Consider the following 20,332-nt stretch of genomic DNA (forward strand, 5'->3'; position numbering starts at 1 on the left):
GACAGAGGTCACAAGTAGACAGAGAGGCAGGCAGAGAGGAAGGGAAGCAGACTCCCCACTGATCAGAGAGCCAGATGTGGGGCTCGATCCCAGGACCCTGGGATCATGACCTGGGCCGAAGGCAGAGGCCTTAACCCACCGAGCCACCCAGGTCCCCTGACTTCTTCGTCTTTGATAGGCATATTGTAGGACATATTTGGGGACGCCCCATTAATCTTCTTTTCCAAAAATGTCTCCCCATAGGATAGTCTTTGTGTTAAACATGCAGATTTTAGAAGGCATGTTTGGGGGATATCAACTGAGGTAACTTTGAGGAGTTTACCAGCTAATCAGGGAGACAGACAAGGAGATGGGCAATTAACCACAGAGGACCAGAGGCAGCCACCGTGGGAAGAGTCTGCCCAGCACTCTGCCACTGCATCTGACTACCTCTGTGGGCCAACCTGACCCTTGGTTTCTTTATTTGAGAAGTTTGGTGATTAATAGCATCTATCCTTTGGTGTCATTCTAAGAATTACATAAGTTGTATCTGTTAATAGTGCTATTGCCATTGCTATGTTCATTATTCTCCTCCATCTCTTAGAAGTAGGCAAGGTGTCCTGGAAAGCTGTGTCATCTCAATAGTCCCCAACAAGTAATGACATGAAGGCATCTTTCCTATAGTCAATAAATATTTGGGTCCCTACACGCAATGCATTAAGAAGCGTGAGAGTTTTAGCAGAGCCTCAATTCACTCTAGGTTCAGTTCCAAATTTCCTGTACGAGCTTCAAATTATGTATAGTCTACTTGGAACATCCCTTCAGAGGCCACCACGTTGAAGCCTGCACTGTCTGTCTCTCGGATTAATTTTTCCTCCCATCTGGAGACAGATCCTCTTTCTTTGCCAGAGCGCCAGATGAAACACTTGGCTTGCGTTCACCAGCCATGCTGTAGAACATTCATGCAGTTTTAAACATTAGAAAGACACTCATAAAGATGAGATACTCATACCATGACAGACCCGTTGGAATCAGACCCAACCGAGAGATGAATGGGGTCACGTCTCCACTTACTGACGAGTGCACACATACGGAGTCAAAAGGCAGGGAAATCATGATTGAAGGGATAATTTGTATTTCCTTTTATTGAATTGTATCAGTTGAATTCACTCTCACAGGATGATATAATACCATGGTATAAAGAAGAAGAGATCGCCCCTCCCCTCAGGGCCCTACCACAAATACACAGAGTTAAAGCAAAATACTGATTATGGTTGACTTTTATTGAGCATTATACTGTGTTCCAGGCACTACTAGCTCATTTAATCATGACAACAAGAAAGGTCCTTTTCTTATTACTGCTATGTTTTGCAATAAACAAAGGCACGTGGAGGTGAAGCTGTTTGTCCCAGGTCACCCAGGCAGCCTGGCTGCAGAGCCCTCTCACTGAGCCACTATATCCTACTGCCTCCCCCGTGGCACTGGTGGGAGCTGAGAAGGTGTCAGGGCAAGGGACTGAATGAATGAGCCTGGAACTGTGTGCAAAATCTGGAGGGATGGAGGGGAAGAAGGGGTGCTCTGAGAATACGTCTAGAAGCGGGACTCAAGGCAGAGAGGAGGAGGTGAGAAGTCACAGAGGAGAACCAAGAAGAAAATGGAAAAGATGACTTCAGATCAGATTTTAAAAGGAGTTGCATGATATACATGAAAAATATAATATTGAGCTATAGGGGCTCATTGGGAGTTTCTTTTGGTGTAAGACTGGAATATTTCATTCATAAATATTTAAGCAATTAGCAGTAGCATTTTTCTGTTTCTAGCATTCCGGGGGGAGATGTTAGAACCTAAAATGCGAGTCACCTGTTTGCATTCAGTGAAGTTTGATCTTCCTGAAAATATCTCGTAGGGACATCGATGGAGTGTTGCAGCGAGCGAACAATACGGAGTACGGTCTGGCCTCAGGGGTTTTTACAAGAGACATAAGTAAAGCCATGTATGTGAGCGAAAAACTAGAAGCGGGAACTGTTTTTGTTAACACGTACAACAAGACGGATGTGGCAGCCCCTTTCGGGGGAGTGAAACAGTCTGGCTTTGGGAAAGACTTAGGTATGCTCTGCTTTTCTCCTCCATGTTCCCTTTGTTTGCCTGTCACAGGGCAGTCTGTTTGATGTTTCTGCAAAACTCTTGTCTTGTTTGGAAGGACATATCCTGAACGGGAGTTGGATTTGAGTTTATATGGGTACTAACTGTGTCTTAATGTCAAATATTTTTAGGTAATATACATACAGAAAAGTACCCAAATTACATGGAAAAGTGTTTTTCAAAGAACAAGGTTAATGCTGAAAGGAAAAAGAAACACTGGCAATATGTCTTAGCTAAAGCATGCTCGGTTTTCTTACCTGATATTCAGCATGCCCTTCGTTTAGCTCTTGTGGGACTAAGTGAAACCAACAAAGGGAATTGAGTGGAGGGCAATACGCAGCTAGTTCCAAGAAGAAATCCTGTTATAAGCTGCCTGGCAGTCTTTCAGAATCAATACTACAATTGGCAAGGGTATCTGGAAGTCTGGGATTTAGAGTTGCAGAAAGTCCAAAAGATATTTCTTTGTAGGCAATGACCCCATCACATTTCAAGTAACAACTTACTTTGAACACTAAGTATGGACTAGATCTTCTGCTAACTGCTTTACCTGTAATAGCACAAGCAATCCTCACAATAGCCCTGGGAAGGGAAGTGTTATTATTATCCTTATTTAATAAATGGGGAAACTGGGGCTCAGAGAGGTTGAATAACTTGCCCAAAGTTACACAGCCGGCCACTGTTTGGAAAGAGAATTCCAAGCCAGGCAGACTGGCTGCCAAGCCCATGTTCCGACTCCCCACGGTCTGGCGTGTTGTTTCAAAAAATGGAAATGTTCCTAATTTACTGATTTATTAGTCCACTAATATAAGTTTGGTTAATATGGGGTATTTTTACATTTTCTCTTTCCTGGTGACTTATGGTAATATATTTGCCACAATAAAAGAAGCTCTCATTTTAAATTCCATTGAGTTGAAGGTAAATGGTGTTTATTATAAAATAATAGAATTTACCCAAGTAGTTTCTTTCCCGATTTTAAACTCCCTAAGCCCAGGGGTCCCCAGCCTTAGCCACACATTGGAGTCACCTGGGAACTTTAAAAAGTACAAAGATACTGATTCAGTTGGTCCAGGGTGTGACCTGGGATTGGCAGTTTTAAAAGCTTCCTAAGGCAATCCTTCATGAAGGTTAAGAACCCTTGTTTTAGCTCAACTTCCAAGATCATATGTTCATTACTTGTCTTTGTGCTATTCATGCCCCTTCACTGCCATAGAAATCAATGATTTTTTTAAAAAAAGATTTTATTTAGTCACTTGACAGAGTGAGAGAGCAGGAACACAAGCAGGGGGAGTGAGAGAGGGAGAAGAAGGCTTCCCACCAAATGAGGAGCCCTATGTGGGGCTCGATCCCAGAACCCTGGGATCATGACCTGAGCAGACTCAGCAACGAAGCCACCCAGGCACCCCGGAAATCAATGATTTGTATGAGCTCGAAGTAGAATTGAAACAGAAAGGCAAACCTACTGATTTTCTAGCCTGGCTATACTCTATATTCTATAAATCAGGAAAACTGTATTATCTTTAAATAACATTACACCAAAGGACCTCAAACTTTCTTTCTTCTGCTCAGTTCTGCTCCATGTAATATAATCTGAAGGACAGTGTGTTGGTCACTTCCATTCAGCCTAAATGGGGAAAAAATAGAGATGAGGAGTTGGTCATCAGGCAGGGAAATAAGGGAGCAAGTTTTCTGGCGGGGACTGACCAAGTCAGCACTGTTCCTCCGAAGACCTGATCGGGGTCTAAGGCCTTACTTACTCCTCAGAGTATGATCCATGGACCTCGAGCACCCCATCATCGGGGGATGGGCACAAATGCAGAATCTTGGGGCCTTCTCTGGATTTAATCAGAATCTGCCGCTTCACAAGGTGACTCACATGAACTTTACAGTTTGGGAAGCCCTGGCTTCAGTCACATTCTAGTCGCTTAGTGACCGATACACCTACATCTGTGTCCAAAGTCTGGTGACATCACACCCCCTTGCCCATGACCTGCTTTTCTCTTCCCCAGGGGAGGAAGCTCTAAACGAATACCTCAAAACCAAGACAGTGACGCTGGAGTACTAGAGCGGAGCCATCGCCAGGAGCCCTTAGCGGACCTCAGCCCCTCCTGACCCCTCCACGCGCTTCGGGAGCCCCGGTGTGCTGAGGGAAGAGGTACTGGCCACGAGCCGAAACACGCACCCGAGGACCATAAAGAGGGTCAAGGCCACACGTCCAAGCATTTACACCTGTGCCTGAATATTTTCTGATACACCTTTTATATCTGAAACCAATTTGTCGTTGTTGGGGTTTGACTCTGCTGTCTGTCCCACGTATTTCTAAACTGTCAGGTGGCTTTTCCTCCCCACCCAGACTCATCTAACCATTGTTGTTCATCTTGGAAAATGTTAGTATCGGGCAGTTATAACACACAAGGTGCATTTGGGGGAAACTTTGCATCATACATGCAGGTTTTAACCTCTGAACTCTACTTATGGGGCTATTAAAAAGATTTTCCATAATTTTGCTCTCAAGGAACAGTATATCCTGTAAAGGATGTGAAGTCAGTTCCTTTTTTTTTTTTTCATATTTGGAAATAAGATACATCTTTGTGCCTTTTGATGTTCTATTTTTCAACCCACTGTGACAGACAACCAACCCCAAACGGTGCTTTAGTACTTACCTAATGGGGTACTCTGTAATGTTCGGAGGAGTAGACAGAATTTAATGACCTCATCTCTGGCCCCACATAGCTTAAATTCTAATAAATAGCTCTTTAAAAGTTAATTTTACAGTATGATATAGAGTATAAATAGCCTTTGGAGGCTATTGTTTGGAGGTCTTGGTTCATATGTGCCATGTGACTTGGGGAAGCTTCCTCAACTTCTCCTGGCCTCAGTTTCCTTATCTGTCGAATGGGAATAATAATGCCTTCCTGCAGAGCTTTATTTTGAGGAGTCAACACATAGTATAAGTAACTTGTATTGTGCTATGTTCATGGTACTCAAGAAAAAAATTAACTTTGTTTCCCCATCGCTATTTTAAAAATATATTGAGATAAACTAAACTAGATGACCTAATTTCCCTACAGTCTTTTTCAGGAGTCATTGATTTCTATACTTCGTTGTTCTGACACGGTGCTTAGTGTAGCAGCACTGGGAAATGCCATATAATGACAAATGGCAATGGTACGAGGAAAAGCACTGCTTTTCTTTCCACAGCTCATTTGTTCTTCATTAAACATCTCGTTTTCCACTTTTCTACCTACTGGATCTTCTGTGTGACCACTGGTTGGGTGATCTTGGACAAGTTAGTCACATACTATCTCAGAGTCTTGGTATCTATAAATGGGGATAAAGTCCCTGTCTCATTAGGTGTTGGAAGGACTCAGTGGGTTGATGTGCATAACACACCTGGCAAGCTGTGTAGACCATAGTCCACACCCAAGGGATGGGAATTAGTACAGTCCGTGCAGGACTCACAAAATTGGCTGTTGTCAGACAAAAACAGTTAGGTGAGTAAATTACCACCATCCACATGTGATGAAAAGGTGAGTTCCTGAATGCCAGGGACATTGGAGGATGGTCTGAGCCATGAACTTCTATTATTCCTCCTTTAAAGTAAAATTTCATGGGGCGTCTAGGTGGCTCAGTGTGGTTAAGCCTCTGCCTTCGGCTCAGGTCATGATCTCAGGGAGCTGGGATCGAGCCCTGCATTGGGCTTTCTGCTCAGCAGGGAGCCTGCTTCCCCCCTCTCTCTGCCTGCCTCTCTGCCTACTTGTGATCTCTCTCTCTCTCTGTCAAATAAATAAATAAAATCTTAAAAAAAAAAAAAAAGTAAAGTAAAATTCAGTAAACATTCCTATCTCTGACTTTGGAGAAGCCCTTAGGGAACACTTGGTACTTTGGCTCAAGGTTCCAGCAGCTTATCATAAAGGGAATGTGGGGAACTAATTAACAAACAACCAAATCAGAGGCAGAAAACATCCAAACGGAAGAATACCAGGTGTGATCCCGGCATGATCAATAGAGCCTATTTTGCCTGTATGCATTTTTTAGGAGCTAGGCACAGATGAAGTTCTAAATTGGAATGAATATTCTGAGTCCAAATTGACGGTTCATACATGAATTAAATTACAAAGGCCTTATTATAAAGGAACCACTTTTAAATGCAGCATTTTAACTGATTTCATGTGAACTAAAGTATCACTTTATGAAATATATTTTTTTAAGATTTCATTTCTTCATTTGAGAGAGAGAGAGAAAGCGCACAACCAGGGGGAAAGGCAGAAAGAGAGAGAGAAGCAGGCTCCCTGCCGTCCTGATGGGGGGCTTGAACCCAGGACCTTGAGATCATGACCTGAGCTGAAGGCAGACGCTTAACCAACTGAGCCACTGAGGTGCCCCCAAATATTTTAATGATAGATAAAATGGCAAACAAAACCCTGTCCATTTCTTCTGGACTAATTTTATCCCCTACTATGTATTTCAGTAGCAGTGTTTTTCATTTTCTTTGACCATACACCTTTTTGAGAATCTGCTAAAAGCTGTGGAGCCCCTCTGTGCCAATTCTACCCGAATTCCCACACACATACCTAATTCTGCAAGTGTCTTCAAGGGATTTCCAGATCTCTTAAAGCCGATGCTTGGAGATGAACAACTCCTTCTGTTGGGTCCATGGTCAAAGGAGCAAGACTGATACAAAGTGAAGGTCAAGCAAAGCTTTATTTCGCGCCAAGCATCGAGAATCAAACTGACCGGCCAGGGCCATCTCTTGCAAAGAGGCGACTAACTTTTATAGAGTAAAGGTCATGTGGTTGAGCCTGGCCACACACATGGCCAACTGAATTACAATTCACCCCATAGTAGCTATTCAAACTAGCCTATATCACTCTGGTCAGAATTGGCACCCAAAAGGCGCCCAAAAGGCAGGGCCCACATTCTTGGGTGGTTAGGGAGGTGCTTTCCTGATTGGATGTCTCCACCAGGCTTGACTCATCCTTGTATTCTGGGCTCTCTTACCTCCCCCTGACCTGACACGTCCTGGTATATGGGCTCTGTTATCAGGGGCTGGTCAGTCATATTTTACTGGTTTCCCAAACTTGTTTCTAAGTCAGTTCCTTTGGCGGGGCGGGGGCAGGATCAATCCAAGTTTACCGCATAAACAACAAAATGGCTTGCTCTGGCTAAGTAGGGCCTTACACTTCTTCCATAGTAAGTTCTAAAGTTCCTACTGGCTTGAGTCTTTGTATCTGAGTGCTGATCTGAATCCAAGGCTCCACAGAATTCACAAAATGACCAGTGAATTTGAAGTGGAACATAATGACCCACAGCCTACCGGGTGATTTAGTTAACACCAGGAATAATTAGGTGATCAGTTTTCCGGTTGGCTGTCTGGCTCAGGTGCTGGAACATGCAACTCTTGATCTTGGGGTCCTGAGTTCGAGCCCCATGTTGGGTGTAGAGACTACTTAAGAAAAAAAAAAAATTTTAAGATTATCATTGTGCTTTCAGATCCCAGATGATTTGGCTAAAGAATAAAGCTGTGATCTGACTGTCCCCTGCATGGGGAAGTGTGGACACTTCCAAGTGGTTCTAAGGCCCTCCTAATCCTCTTCCGCTTGCCTTCTCCTAAAGCAGTCAATTTTGGCTCACATACCCTTTGTGGCTTCCTACCTCCAGCTCGGTTTGAGGGTCTCCCTTCCATGCTCTCACTTGTCTGGAACAGTGTTTACCATTTGGTGCTGAAATTATCTGCCTTCCTAACCAGGTAGGAACACCCCTTCTCCACCTCCAGGATCAGCCTTTTTTTGGACAATAGTAACCACAGCTGTCATGTACTGAGGGCCTCCTGTGTGCTAGATACTCTACTAAGCACTTTGTAAATGTCTACACATCTGAGAAAAATGAGTAAGTTGTGGGGTTCTTCTTACTAGCTCCCTAGCTACGGCAGGAGCCAACCTTATAGCTGATCCCAGTTATGCCCGGGTCTCCCAGCCTGTCTTCCTGGTTCCTCTCTGTGTGGATCTATTCATAGTTTGAGTCAGATGCTGTCACTCCTTTGGCTCAAGCCTTCCAATGGCCCCCAATCAGATTAGAGTAAGGTCTAGTGTACTTACTGGGGTCTATATAGTCCTATAGATCTTGCTCCTGGCTACCTCTGACTCTATCTCCTATGAATTTCCCTCTTGTTCTGCCTAGCCTTCCTAGATGTTCCTCAGCCAAGCAAACTCTTACCTCAGGGCCTTTGCATTTACTGTTCCTCTTCTCAGTGGTGTGCTGGTGAATATTTACCAAATGGTTCTCTGGAGGAAACAATTCTTGGAGCAGTAGCTCACTTCTGTGTGTAAATGCCCCCATCAAGGCTAACTGCGAACTGTAGAGATGCGTGCAATCAGAACACGAGTAAGTCAGTGTCAGCACACCTTTGCCTGCAACTCTATTCCTACATACAACCTCCTGGCTGGCTGCCTCACTCCCTTCATGTCTCGCCGCCAGTCTCATCTCGGAAGAGACAGATTTTCTAGTCCCCACATTCATACCTCATCTGCCCTATTATTTATTCTTATCCAGCATTATTTTCATAGCATTTATCACAATCTGGCATATTTATTGTCAGTCTCTCCTCATCAGAATATACAGGTGCTTCTTTTGTTCAGTGCTGCATCTGCAATGCCTAATACATACAAGGAGCTCAAGAAATGCTTGCTTTCAAACAAAGAGGTTAAGCAACCTGCCCAAATCATGTATCTGTTAAGTAGCAGAAGAGGCACCCTTGGCAAAGAAGCTGGTGATCTTAACCAAGCTGGTGGCCTTTTACTGCCGGTGCCTAACTCAGGGCCTGCATGGTGAGCAGCAGGACACACTGAACATCTGTCATTGTCTTCAGAAGCTGTTGTGCAAATGGCTAGAGACAGGGTGAGAAGCCAAACTCGTTCCCCCATACCTGCTCCAGGAAAGTCAGACTGTAGAGAGGAACTGGGCCGAGGGAGATTCTCGGATATGAGACTTGGTGGATGGGGTGATTATCACCGCGGTTACACAAATAATACCCAAGTGGATTTTTTAAATGGTTCAATAAGACCTAATTATGTGAAAACACATAAAACCGGAAGGTAAGATTCAGCTATAAACTCTCCACACAGGGGACGCCTGGGTGGCTCAGTTGGTTAAGCAGCTGCCTTTGGCTCAGATCATGATCCCAGCGTCCTGGGATTGAGTCCCACATTGGGCTCCTTGCTCAGCAGGGAGCCTGCTTCTCCCTCTGCCTCTGCCTGCCATTCTGTCTGCCTGTGCTTGCTCTCTCCCCCTCTCTCTCTCTGATAAATAAATAAAATCTTTAAAAAAAAAAAAAAAACTCTCCACACAGAAAGAACCAGACATTTGAGAGTGTTCCAGACTTTTCCTTTGAATGTGTATTTTACAGAATTACTATAATACTGTACATTAACTTTGTTACCTGCTTTTTGCAATTAACAATATACAAGCATCTTTCTGTGTCAATAAACATACTTCTTCATATGTTCAGTGGTTAACTTGTTCTCTGTTGGTGCGTGTTTACACACATGCTGGACATAGTTGGTTTCTGCTATTTTAAACTTGGCAATAAATCTTATATAGAAATCTGTGGACAGAGCTGTTAACTAGGAGAAATTCCTAGAACCTATAATCTTACTAAGTTTCCCCCCAAATTCTTGCCACCCCGGCGCATTATTCCTGTAGCATACCTCACATTTGCTGAGCACTGCTCTAAACATGTGCTGTGTTTCAACTTATCCATTTCTTACCAAAACCACATGAGGGAGATGGTTACCCCCATTTTGCAGTTGGGGAAACTGAGATAAACGGCCAGGCCGGGGTCTGGTCCAGACAGCTTTGGGGTCCGGGCTGCTGGCAGAGCAACTGGTGGGCCCATAGTGGCTGGCTGTGACCAGCTGGGCGACACCTGGTTCCACCACTTACCTGTTGTGAGGCCTTAGGAAAGGTACTTAGAAGCCCCAGGCCACTTTTATCATCTGTGAAGTGGATCTAAGCAGAATTTTCTCTTAAGGTGGTGGTTTTTTATTTTGTTGCTGTTGTTTTTTTAAAACAATTAGGACACTTACTACGTCACAGAACAGTCCAGTGATTCCATCTGCTTCTTTATGCAGTGACTTCATGGTGCCCCTGCTTTACTTTGCTGTCCCTGGGGCACAGACTCAAGAGTTGGCTCCATTTACAACCACTAGACAGGATTCCCGGGAATCCTATCCAGTCATGAAATAGTCAATCCTTTCTTCTAAAAGAAGAAAGGAACCACCTCTTCTGTGCCTTTCTAAAAATGAAGAATCCTTTCCTTTCCCAGAGTCCAAGAACGAGGCTTTGCTTACGCCTCACTGGGAAAGTTGGTGTCACGTGTTCATTCCCACTCCAGTCACTGGCAGGTTTCCCGTGACCAGGTGGTGGGGAGTCAAAGATCCCAGCATTCAACTCTTTGGAAGTTTACTAATCGTAATTACCCCATCTTATTTCTTCAGGATCAAGAATCACTGACATTTAAAATGAATTACTTTGGGGCCCCTGGGTGGCTCAGTGGGTTAAGGCCTCTGCCTTTGGCTTGGGTCATGATCCCAGGGTCCTGAGAACTAGCCCCGTATCAGGGTCTCTGCTCGGCAGGGAGCCTGCTTCCCCCCCCTCTCTCTGCCTACTTGTGATCTCTGTCAAATAAATAAATAGATAAAAATCTTAAAAATAATAATAATGAAATAAAATGAATTACTTTACTGATTAAAAAAAGTGTAGTTTAATGAACATTTATTGTACATTTCAACCAAGGGAAAGGCCCTCTACTAGGCACCTTGGGAAATACAAGTGAAAATAAGCTCAGCCTCTCCCCTTGCCTTTCCTACCAGACTAGGGAATACAGATACAATAATACAAGCTACTTTGTAAGGAAGAGATTTTTTTTTAAATAATTACCATATTTAATGCACAATTAAAATGTTATGGGAATCGACAAGAGATTCATTCAGAATGAAAATTTTGCTTCAAACACCATTACACCAGATTTTCGGATTTATAACTCTCACAGAGCCTCAGAAGGATGGGACCCCCACGAGCATGGTACCCTTCAACAACCTTAGCAGGAAAAGAACTGCTGGCCAAAGGGCTGCCCCATTTCACACCCCAGCACCAGACAGAAAAAGCACGGGTCAGACTAACCAAAGCACAATGGTGATTTACTTTCCAGCAGCCTGAAGGGCCAAATGCTGACAAACATCTTTCTAATAAAGGTGCGATGGCAAAGTGCACAAACGTTAAATGTGCAACTCAATATATTTTTATGTACTACTGAGTGGTGGTGACTCAAAATGTTAGACACTGACATAATGGGTGACACAGGAAGGGCTTGGCAAGTACTAGCCATGCTTTCATCTGCCAATCTGCTAATTCAAGAATACTTTCATCTGCACTTTTTTTTTTTGATACGTGGGGTTAAACTTTTTTTTTCTGTGAATTCTTTGTCTTACAGCCTTTTCATTATTAAGATATTAGTCCTTTTTGTAATCTGTAGAGTCCTTTATATACTGATACTCAATCTTATGTTGCAAATATTTTTCCCAATTTGTCCCTTGCCTTTAAAATTTCTTTGCTATGCACATAGTTTTGAATATTTATACAGATGAGTTTTCTGCTCTTTTCCTTTGTGATTTCAGCCTTTGCCATTCTGGTTTTAAAAAACAAATTTTTTTTTTTGACTCCTACTTCCTGAAAAAAGAAAAAAAACTTTCCCCCAATTTCGCTATTAAACGTTCACCCATATTTTAATATGAAACTCTTATGTTTTTTTTATATTTAAGTCTTTAATCCACACAAAATTTATCTTAGCACATGGTATGACGCTAAGGTCTAATCTTGCTTGAAACAGCCAGTTCTGACATTGTACACTGAATAATTCATCCATTTTACACTTAAAATGACAACGCTATCATAAATTGTTTTCATGTTTTTCTTTTTTCTATTGTCGTAAGAATGTCCAAAGGACATGAATTTAGTTGACTTCTTTCACTGTACAGGGAGGCTCACTGTAGCACATGAACTAGCCACAGCAGAAGGAAACTATTAAAATTCTACATACTAGTATATACTTCTAGACTGACTGGTCTCTCACTGATCATTCAGATTATTTCCACCAGGATGTGTATTTCCTGTGAAGTTACACCTTCATACCCCCCGCCTGGAACAGCGTACCATGGCTTGAAATTTCCTATTTACCCTCATTATATCCATTATCCTGCGCCTACTCGGTACCATCCGCCATGCTAGGTCATGAACCAGACAAATGCAACTCTTCCCCCAATGCAGCAGAAGATATGAGCTGCTGGGAAGAGGTCTTTAACTATTTACACCAATAATTCATCCCAGCTATGTTCGGTGCCACTAAATATAGCACAATAACCTTTCTAACTGAGTCGTCTCATTTCCAGCTCTGTGCATTTCTTCGTACGTTTAGTGAAGCACAGCCCAGAAGAGTTGGTTCCAATTTCCAATGGGAAATACCAGAAAGAAACTTGAGAATTATCTTCAGAGTATTTACAAGATGTCTTGAGCTAACGTGAGGAGTTGGGAAAAAGGGTTAAAAGAGAGCCCCCAGCTCAACCCATTTGGAGATGATCTTTTAAATTCTCAGGCCTATATCCTGAGCAAAGCCAGTCCCTTGGCAGATGAGATCTGAAACAAATTTAATAAGGTCAAGAATGAGGCAAACAGATGACTCCAGCAGAGGATCATTTTGACCCTTGAAAGGGAAAAAAGACTGGTTACACTCGTTTTGTACCACACCCTATTTTTTCTGTGAGGTCCCTTATGTTCTACATTTGATAGGTTTCAAACTGTGGGCAACTGTGTACAATAGTTTTAATGACTGAAACAAAAAATCTGCCTTATGAAAGAAAAGGACAAACAAAAACAAAAAACCCAGGAATTTTTCCAGCCCGTGATTTCTATCTGCAGAGCGGCTGACTGCAGAGTCCCCAGAGCTGATGAAACCACAGACTGCCAGATTTCCAGCTCAAACTAGAAAGGACTTTCTTCCTCTTCTTTTAATGAAAGTAGCAACGCCCGAGGGCAGCTGAATATAAGTTATTCTTTCCTTTGTAAAAAAAATTTCTCTTAACTGGGGCGCCTGGGTGGCTCAGTGGGTTAAGCCGCTGCCTTCGGCTCAGGTCATGGTCTCAGGGTCCTGGGATCGAGTCCCGCATCAGGCTCTCTGCTCAGCGGGGGGCCTGCTTCCCTCTCTCTCTCTCTGCTGGCCTCTCTGCCTACTTGTGATCTCTGTCTGTCAAATAAATAAATAAAATCTTTAAAAAAAAAAAAAAATTTCTCTTAAAAAAATTCTCCCCCATTGAACCTGCTATGATGTTAACAAATGTGACTTTCTAATGACCTAAAAAAAAAAAAAAAAACCCAGATTTTTTTATTCGAGAGAATAAATTTAAAACAAACAGATGATTTGTATTTGTACTTTAAAATAAGTGTGCTATTTCTGGGGCGCCTGGGTGGCTCAGTGGGTTGATGCCTCTGCCTTCAGCTCAGGTCATGATCCCAGTGTTCTGGGATGGAACCCTGCATCGGGCTCTCTGCTCGGCGGGGAGCCTGCTTCCTCCTCTCTCTGCCTGCCTCTCTGCCTACTTGTGATCTCTGTCTGTCCAATAAATAAATAAAATCTTTAAAAAAATAAAATAAGTGTGCTATTACTGAAGTCTATGCGTAAGAAGATGCCAACAAATTCACTCGTGACCACACATAAACTTAAGCTTTCTAAGTGAAATCTCTTTAGCATGAGATCAAAGACAGTATGATCTTAGAGGATCCCCAAATGCGACCTAGTCCAGCTCTTTAAAAGGTAGCTTTTGTTTCTCTGAGAAACAAAATACATCTAAAAATACATAAAAGCACCACAGATACCTGAAATGCAAAATAACCAGCAAGCCATACTCTTTTTCTGCAGAATTAGCAGGCGTGTATCACCTGTTCCGGAGATCATTTATTTTACTATTTCTTTTTTTTACTGGCAGGACTGTCCAAAACCTCGATCTTGCCTTTTCCACCTTCTGAATGAGGAAGCTTAATATTATCTATGGTGACTTCAGAAGCGCCATCATCTTCCCCCTCAGAGCTGTCCTCCGAGCTATCTTGCGAACTCTCTTCTGAACTGTCCTCTTCTTTTGAATCATCTTGGTTCATCTCAAACAAGGCCACGTCCTGCCAAAAGCACCATGTGAGAAATTCATTTCAGGGCAGATCCCTAGAAAGTTGTAATAACACCCTTGCAAACAACCAACAACACTGAACACAAATCCTGAAACACAGGACAAGAAATGTTTTTAATACAATATGGTACTTTTTCCTTTCAGTTGCCATAGTCCCCCATGATGGTTTACAGGTGTAAGAAGTCCCCCGAAACCCGATTCTATATATCCTGAACATATTCAACAATATGTGTCCAACAAATATTAACAAACACTAACATGAACCAGGCACCACACTAGGTCCTAGAAACTCCACAAGAACAGCAATAAAATCTTTGCCTTTCTGAAACTCAGGTTTTTGAGAGGGATTGGCAAACTACAGCTTGAAGGCCAAACCCAGCCCGCTACCTGTTTTTGTTTGGCTCCTGAGCTAAGAATGTTTTTTTTAATTTTTAAGTAGTAGAAGTAAAAAATCAAAAGGGTAATATTTCACGAAACATGAGAATTATATGATATTCAAATTTCGGTGTTGATAAAACCTGCCTATTCATACACATGATCTACAGCTGCTTTCATGCTAAAATGGCAGAAATAAGCAGTCATAACGGACACAGCAGCGTCCACAAACCTGAGTATTTACTAGCTGGCCCCATACACAAAATACTTGCTGACCTCGGTTCTAGTTGGGAAGGAAACGCAATGATCAACTACTGTAAGGCTTAGTGTGAGGCTGTGAAAATGAAGAAAAGTAAAGAAGGACAGGATAAGCTTCTAACAGGGACATCGGGGAAGCCTCTTACTGAGTGACTAGTGATGAGAGCTGGAGGGAGTGACAATGCAGAAATCTCAGAGGAGCCTTGTACAAAGAGAGAAAAAAAAACCTGGAGCAGGGAGACTGAATGGGACTGGAGAAAAGAGAGGGCACGATGGGAGGTAAGTTAGATGGAGAGCTGGAGGCAGGATCATACGGGCCCTCGAAGGATTCCAAACTCATCAGAGATGTGATGGGAATGTGGGCCACACACGCTGTAGAGAACAGATTCTAGGAAAGCCAAGGCAGAAGCCGGAGAGTCTGCTGAGGAATCACGGCAAGAGTCCACAGGGAGACCACGATGACATGGACCAAGGGTGGCAGCAGGGGACATCGTGCAGAGTGGCTGGATCGGAGACATAGTCTAGAGAAGGAGCTGCCTAGAGCTGCCAATAATGAGATTACTATCTACAGTGGTGTCAGCTCAGTCTAGATACAAGTGTTCTAAAGGGAACTCCACTGTAGAAAGAAGATATGGGGCCATGTGGAGAAGATTTATCATGTAGGTTAGGTTAGTGGTCCGTTAAATGCATCCTTTATTTTTACATATTTAATGAAACAGGTTATGATTACTTTTTTCAGGCCTTCTTTTAGGAAAAAACAATCCACTTGGGACACTTAGTAAATTAATGCTTCAAGATAACAAACGTAATATTTGACTTGAAAAAGCCCTCCTCTTCTCTCCTGCTAACTTCCTAAACTCCATTCAAAGAAGCTACCTGATCTGTAAGATCCCTAATCATGAAATAACCACGTTCCCATGTAATATTGGGCACATCTGTAGAGTCTGCAAGAAGGAAAATAACACTTGAATTAAAACGGGAAAAGTCCTCTCCTTTGTAGATGATGCAACATACTGGTAATTTTACTTTAGGAAATGAAAACAATGCATCATTACCATTTGTATAACTTTTCCAAGAGCCCCATCAATATCTTCAATATTGAAACGACCAGGTGGTGCAGCTGCCATTTCTTCTCTTAGCTTTTCATTTGCCTGAGCCATCTGTGGTAGAAAGGTCTGTACTTGGTCCAACACTAAGGAGAGAAAATACAGTTTATCAATCTTTATGTGACTCTTTGGCCAAAATTCAACTTTTTTTTTTTTTTAAGATTTTACTTATTTATTTGACAGAGAGATAGAGAGCACAAATAGACAGAGGCAGGCAGAGAAAAGAGGGAGAAGCAGGCTCCCTGCTGAGCAGGGAGCCAGATGTGGGACTTGATCCCAGGACCCTGGTATCATGACCTGAGCTGAAGGCAGCCACTTAACCGACTGAGCCACCCAGGCGCCCCAAAACTTCAACTTTTAAAATCCAGAATTTATTGTAAAACACTCCTGAATTCAACAGTAACAGAAGTTTAAAAAAAAAAAAAAAAACACTTGCAAATTTCTTCCATTTTAAAAACCTCCACCCTCTTCTGAGTCCTTAAAAAGGACTACACAAGTTAGTATTTCTCAATGTTTATTTGTGTTTTCATAGATCCTCAGAACTGTACATTCCTAGACGGCTGGCATCCAACCAATAGTAACTGAATAAGGAGAACATATGACTTAATAGTTAGCTGCATCAGGCTCTGAGGCTTTGGGGTCAGGCTGACAAGATTATTAACAGAACCCCAGTTCTACCCCTTACTCCCTCATTTACCTTAGGCAAGTTAACTAAGTAGCAGGTGTTTTTACCTGTCCAGTATCTGTTCCCCTGTCTTCTGATAACATAATCCTGACTTTCCTTTTAAGCTCTGTCACTCTTAGTCACTCTGGTGCCTTGCCCTTCTCACATCTGTATGTTCCATAACCTTGGTCAACATGATTTGGGTCAGTGACATATTCAGTGACATTGTGATCTGGTCAGGCCAGTAAGAGACCACCCTGGGACTCTGGCTGGAACTGCGTAAGAGATCCCTTCCTTCTGAGTGAGGAAATGACTGGCTGGGCTGTTGATAAACTGGCCAACCTGCCACATGGTGAGAAGGGCCCACTCTAGATTTAGTCAACACCTAAAAGGAGAGCTAAGAGATATGGAGCAGCAGACCTCTAGGACCCCAAGCACCCGGATGCAGATATACCTGGAGTCACCATGCCTCCCCCCTCCTCAATAAAACTGGCCAACATAATTTATTTTTTGGCTTAAGGCAATCAGAGCTGGATTTTAGTCATTTGCAACCACAGATGTCCTAAATAATAAATTTAATTTAACCATTCAAAACCTCAGTGTACTCATCTGTAAAAATGGGAGTGAGGACTATACAGGGGAATCAATAAACAAGGTAGGTCTAATTTCTTTAGCTCTCAAAAGAGGCCCAGCAGATAACCGTGCACTAATGAGTTCTCAAGACTTGTTAAGTCTGACACAGCCACACAGTACGTGACTGAACCGTCCAGAGTACAGAAGAAGAAAAGAAAAAGGTGGTAAAGGTCAAGAGATGGCCTTTCATGATAAAATAGGACTGCTGGAAGTTATGCAGTGAGGTCCTAGAATACAAGCCCCCCACAATGGCGATCACAGTAAGGAAAGAAATGAAAGATCTAAGAAAGACTCCGATGAAACTCCACAAATGAAAACACTGTCAGCAGCTCCTAAGACACCGACACCCCTGAGCGGTCCCAGGGTGAGCAATGAACAGCTCCAGCTGGACTGAGGTTCACTGTGGATTTCTACTGCTTCACTGGGCACAACTGAATATCAGAGAAAGTTCTTAAGAGAGGAGGGGAGTGAAGAAAGGGAAAAATACTTACGGGGACTCCTTTCTATCCGAACTGTCTGAAGAGTGGACTTTTTTCTGCAGTTAGGCTTGGGGCTGATGAGTAACCTGTCCCATATACCTGAAAGCACACACACACTTAGTTTACTACAGCATGAAGAAATGGGGGCCCGTCAGCAAACTTCCTCCGACCGCTCTCAAGTCTTGAACGTTCCATGTTCCCCCAGGCATCTGTAGAAAGAGAGGCTCACCAAGTCCCACGACAACATTTTACTTCTTTACGGCCACCACCTCCCCTTCCGTAGGCCTGTCTCATACATCTGTATGTGCCACCGGCGCTGAGGAGTAATAAGGAACTAACCTGCACCCTCTTGGATCAGAAACCCCCCAGGGACAAATGAGTGTCTGCAAGGAAGGGACAGAGGAAGCAGCACAGAGTACAATGAGGGTTAAGTGAAGCCAGAAATGGTTACTCACTTCATTATATTGGGCAAATTACTCACCCTCTTGGAGCACTTGTTTGTTCATAAAGCACACCTGCCTTGTTACTGGACCTTCACTTAAGGATGTCCAACCTGGACAAAGGAGCCCTCTGGAGAACTGTCTGTCCCCCACTCCCACGCACCTTTTCAGCCCCATCACTCACTACTCCTCAAATCAAGAAACTCTTCAGCCCATCAGAGCCCAGAGGACAGGACTTGTCTTTCAAACTCAAAGCTTTGATCACCCTGTTTCCAAAGCCTGGAAAACCTCTTCACTCAAGTACAAAAACCCTATTCACTCCCCTCAAAGCAGAGCTCAACAAATACTCTTTGATTAGTACTTTAGGTCTAGCAATTGGATTAACATAAGAAATCCAACAGGTTCTGTCTGATTCCCAATTTTGTCACTTTTCAGCCACATGATCTCCAGCAAGTTATCTGTATGATACACTGTGACTCAGTTTCCTCACCTACAAATCAGAGATAACAGAACCTCCTGCACAACGTTTTTGTGAGAATTAAATGAGTTAATTAAGTCCTGGGTCCCAGTAGGCACTACATAAACTCTGGCTATTACTATAACTCCTCCGGATGCTCTGGGTTCTCACAGAACGTCCTCTTCAAGGTAATATTCACCAAGAACATGCCCAAGACCTTAAACACATTTTCCTTCTCCTTAAAAAAAAAAAAAAAAAAATCAACAGGTACTATTACGTCCATTTTCCAAATGTGAACACTGAGCGTTGAGAATGTAAACAACTCTGCTGTAGTCCCAAAGCTAATCCATCGTGGAGTTGGGATTCGAATCGATGCTTTTGAACTCCCTACTACAGTGTCTGAAATCCTATGTGGGCTTCCTAGACCCAAGTGTCCCTCTAGAAGAGAGAGGCAAGGCATTAAAGGGTGGTCCTGTGAGCACTGAGGGTAGGGGTGGGGGGTTAGTCCGTAACAGTGGCCTGCGTCCCCCACCAGCCCGAAGCCGGACCGCGACAGTCGACCCAAGGCCCTCCCCAGGCCCTGCCCTTAGGGGAGGTGTCCTGCTGCTGCACTTCACGGAGTGGGCGCCCACAACTGTGCGGAACAGAACCATCCCGGGCCCGAGGCTGGGTGCCTGCCCGGAGGCCCCCGAGCCCCACCCCCGCCGCGGCGGTCTTGCCGAGACCCGCGGCCACCCTGGGCGTCCCCTTGGCCGCGCGTGCTGGGCCCAGACACGGAGCCGCCGACCGGCCCCCGCCGCTGCCCCGGCCACACGCCCCCTGCCGCACGTGCACGCTCCACGCTGCGGCCACCCGCCCGTCACCTCCGCGGCCGCCGCTCCCGGCTGTCAGCAGCTCCTTGGACACCGGGACCGCTGAGCAGTCCCGGGGGGACGACGAACAGCTCGCGCCAGACTGCTGCTCGGCGCGGACCTCCATGCCCCTCGCTAGACTTGAGAGTCAGCCCGCCTAGCCCCGGATGCAGGAAAGAGGTTCGGTTAGGGGGCGGGGCCAGGGCCGCGATTGGACGAAACTTGGCGGTAGGCGGGGCGAGCGCGGCCGCGGCTATGGCGACACCTGGCGGAGCCGGGAGGCCATTCCTGTGGCGGGAAAAGGCAGGTTGGGGCTTAGGGTCCTGTCGCTGGATGAAAGAGCAGACAAAACTCAGTTTTGGCCAAACAGTTCCGAAAACATTGCACCCTGGAGCTCCCTTCCTCCTCATTTAAATGTTGTGGGTTTTTTTTTAATGTTTAGGTCGTGTTTAAAAAAATACACAATATAAAATCTACCATCTTAACCATTTTCAAGTGTACAGTTCAGAAGTGTTAACTTCATTTACATTGTTATGTACCAGAGCTCTAGAATTTTTTCACCTTGCAAAGCTGAAACTATCCATCGAGCAACCCTCCCATAGTGTTACCGTAATAACGACTTGCCATTGTTTTTCAACCAAGTTATAAAAAAGAGGGCACAAGGAATTATGGGAGAAGTGAGAGTAGGCATTGAGGAGGAACACCTGAGGAATGCATGTTA

The 20,332-nt window shown here is 43.9% G+C and overlaps 2 protein-coding genes across 2 annotated transcripts in view; one reads left to right on the forward strand and one right to left on the reverse strand.

Annotated features, from left to right (window-relative positions):
* ALDH1L2 (aldehyde dehydrogenase 1 family member L2) overlaps positions 1–5,359 on the forward strand; it is a 54,459-nt gene extending 49,100 nt beyond the window's left edge. Inside the window, exons 22-23 of the mRNA XM_059402195.1 lie at positions 1,886–2,085; positions 4,128–5,359. Of these exons, the coding sequence (XP_059258178.1) occupies positions 1,886–2,085; positions 4,128–4,183 (256 nt within the window). The 3' untranslated portion in view covers positions 4,184–5,359. The remainder of the gene's footprint in view (positions 1–1,885; positions 2,086–4,127) is intronic.
* A 5,496-nt stretch (positions 5,360–10,855) lies between these two features.
* Positions 10,856–19,798, reverse strand: NOPCHAP1 (NOP protein chaperone 1). Its single transcript, XM_059402196.1, has 4 exons — positions 19,624–19,798; positions 17,876–17,962; positions 16,037–16,173; positions 10,856–14,340 (listed from the first exon to the last, which is right to left on the reverse strand). The coding sequence occupies exons 1-4, from the start codon at positions 19,736–19,738 to the stop codon at positions 14,131–14,133; spliced, it is 549 nt and encodes a 182-aa protein (XP_059258179.1). The 5' UTR covers positions 19,739–19,798; the 3' UTR covers positions 10,856–14,130.
* Between the last annotated feature and the right edge of the window lie 534 nt (positions 19,799–20,332).

This window comes from Mustela nigripes, chromosome 6 (genome assembly GCF_022355385.1).
Source record: "Mustela nigripes isolate SB6536 chromosome 6, MUSNIG.SB6536, whole genome shotgun sequence".
In the NCBI taxonomy this organism is placed as follows: Eukaryota; Metazoa; Chordata; class Mammalia; order Carnivora; family Mustelidae; genus Mustela; species Mustela nigripes.

Bases quoted from the DNA above. Each gene is read 5' to 3' on its own strand.
- NOPCHAP1 (XM_059402196.1), bottom strand. From the start codon at position 19,738: ATGGAGGTCCGCGCCGAGCAGCAGTCTGGCGCGAGCTGTTCGTCGTCC. The intron at 17,963-19,623 runs GTGACGGGCGGG...GTGTGCTTTCAG, and splicing joins CGGGAGCGGCGGCCGCGGAG to GTATATGGGACAGGTTACTC. The intron at 16,174-17,875 runs GTAAGTATTTTT...TTCTCTCCTTAG, and splicing joins TCGGATAGAAAGGAGTCCCC to TGTTGGACCAAGTACAGACC.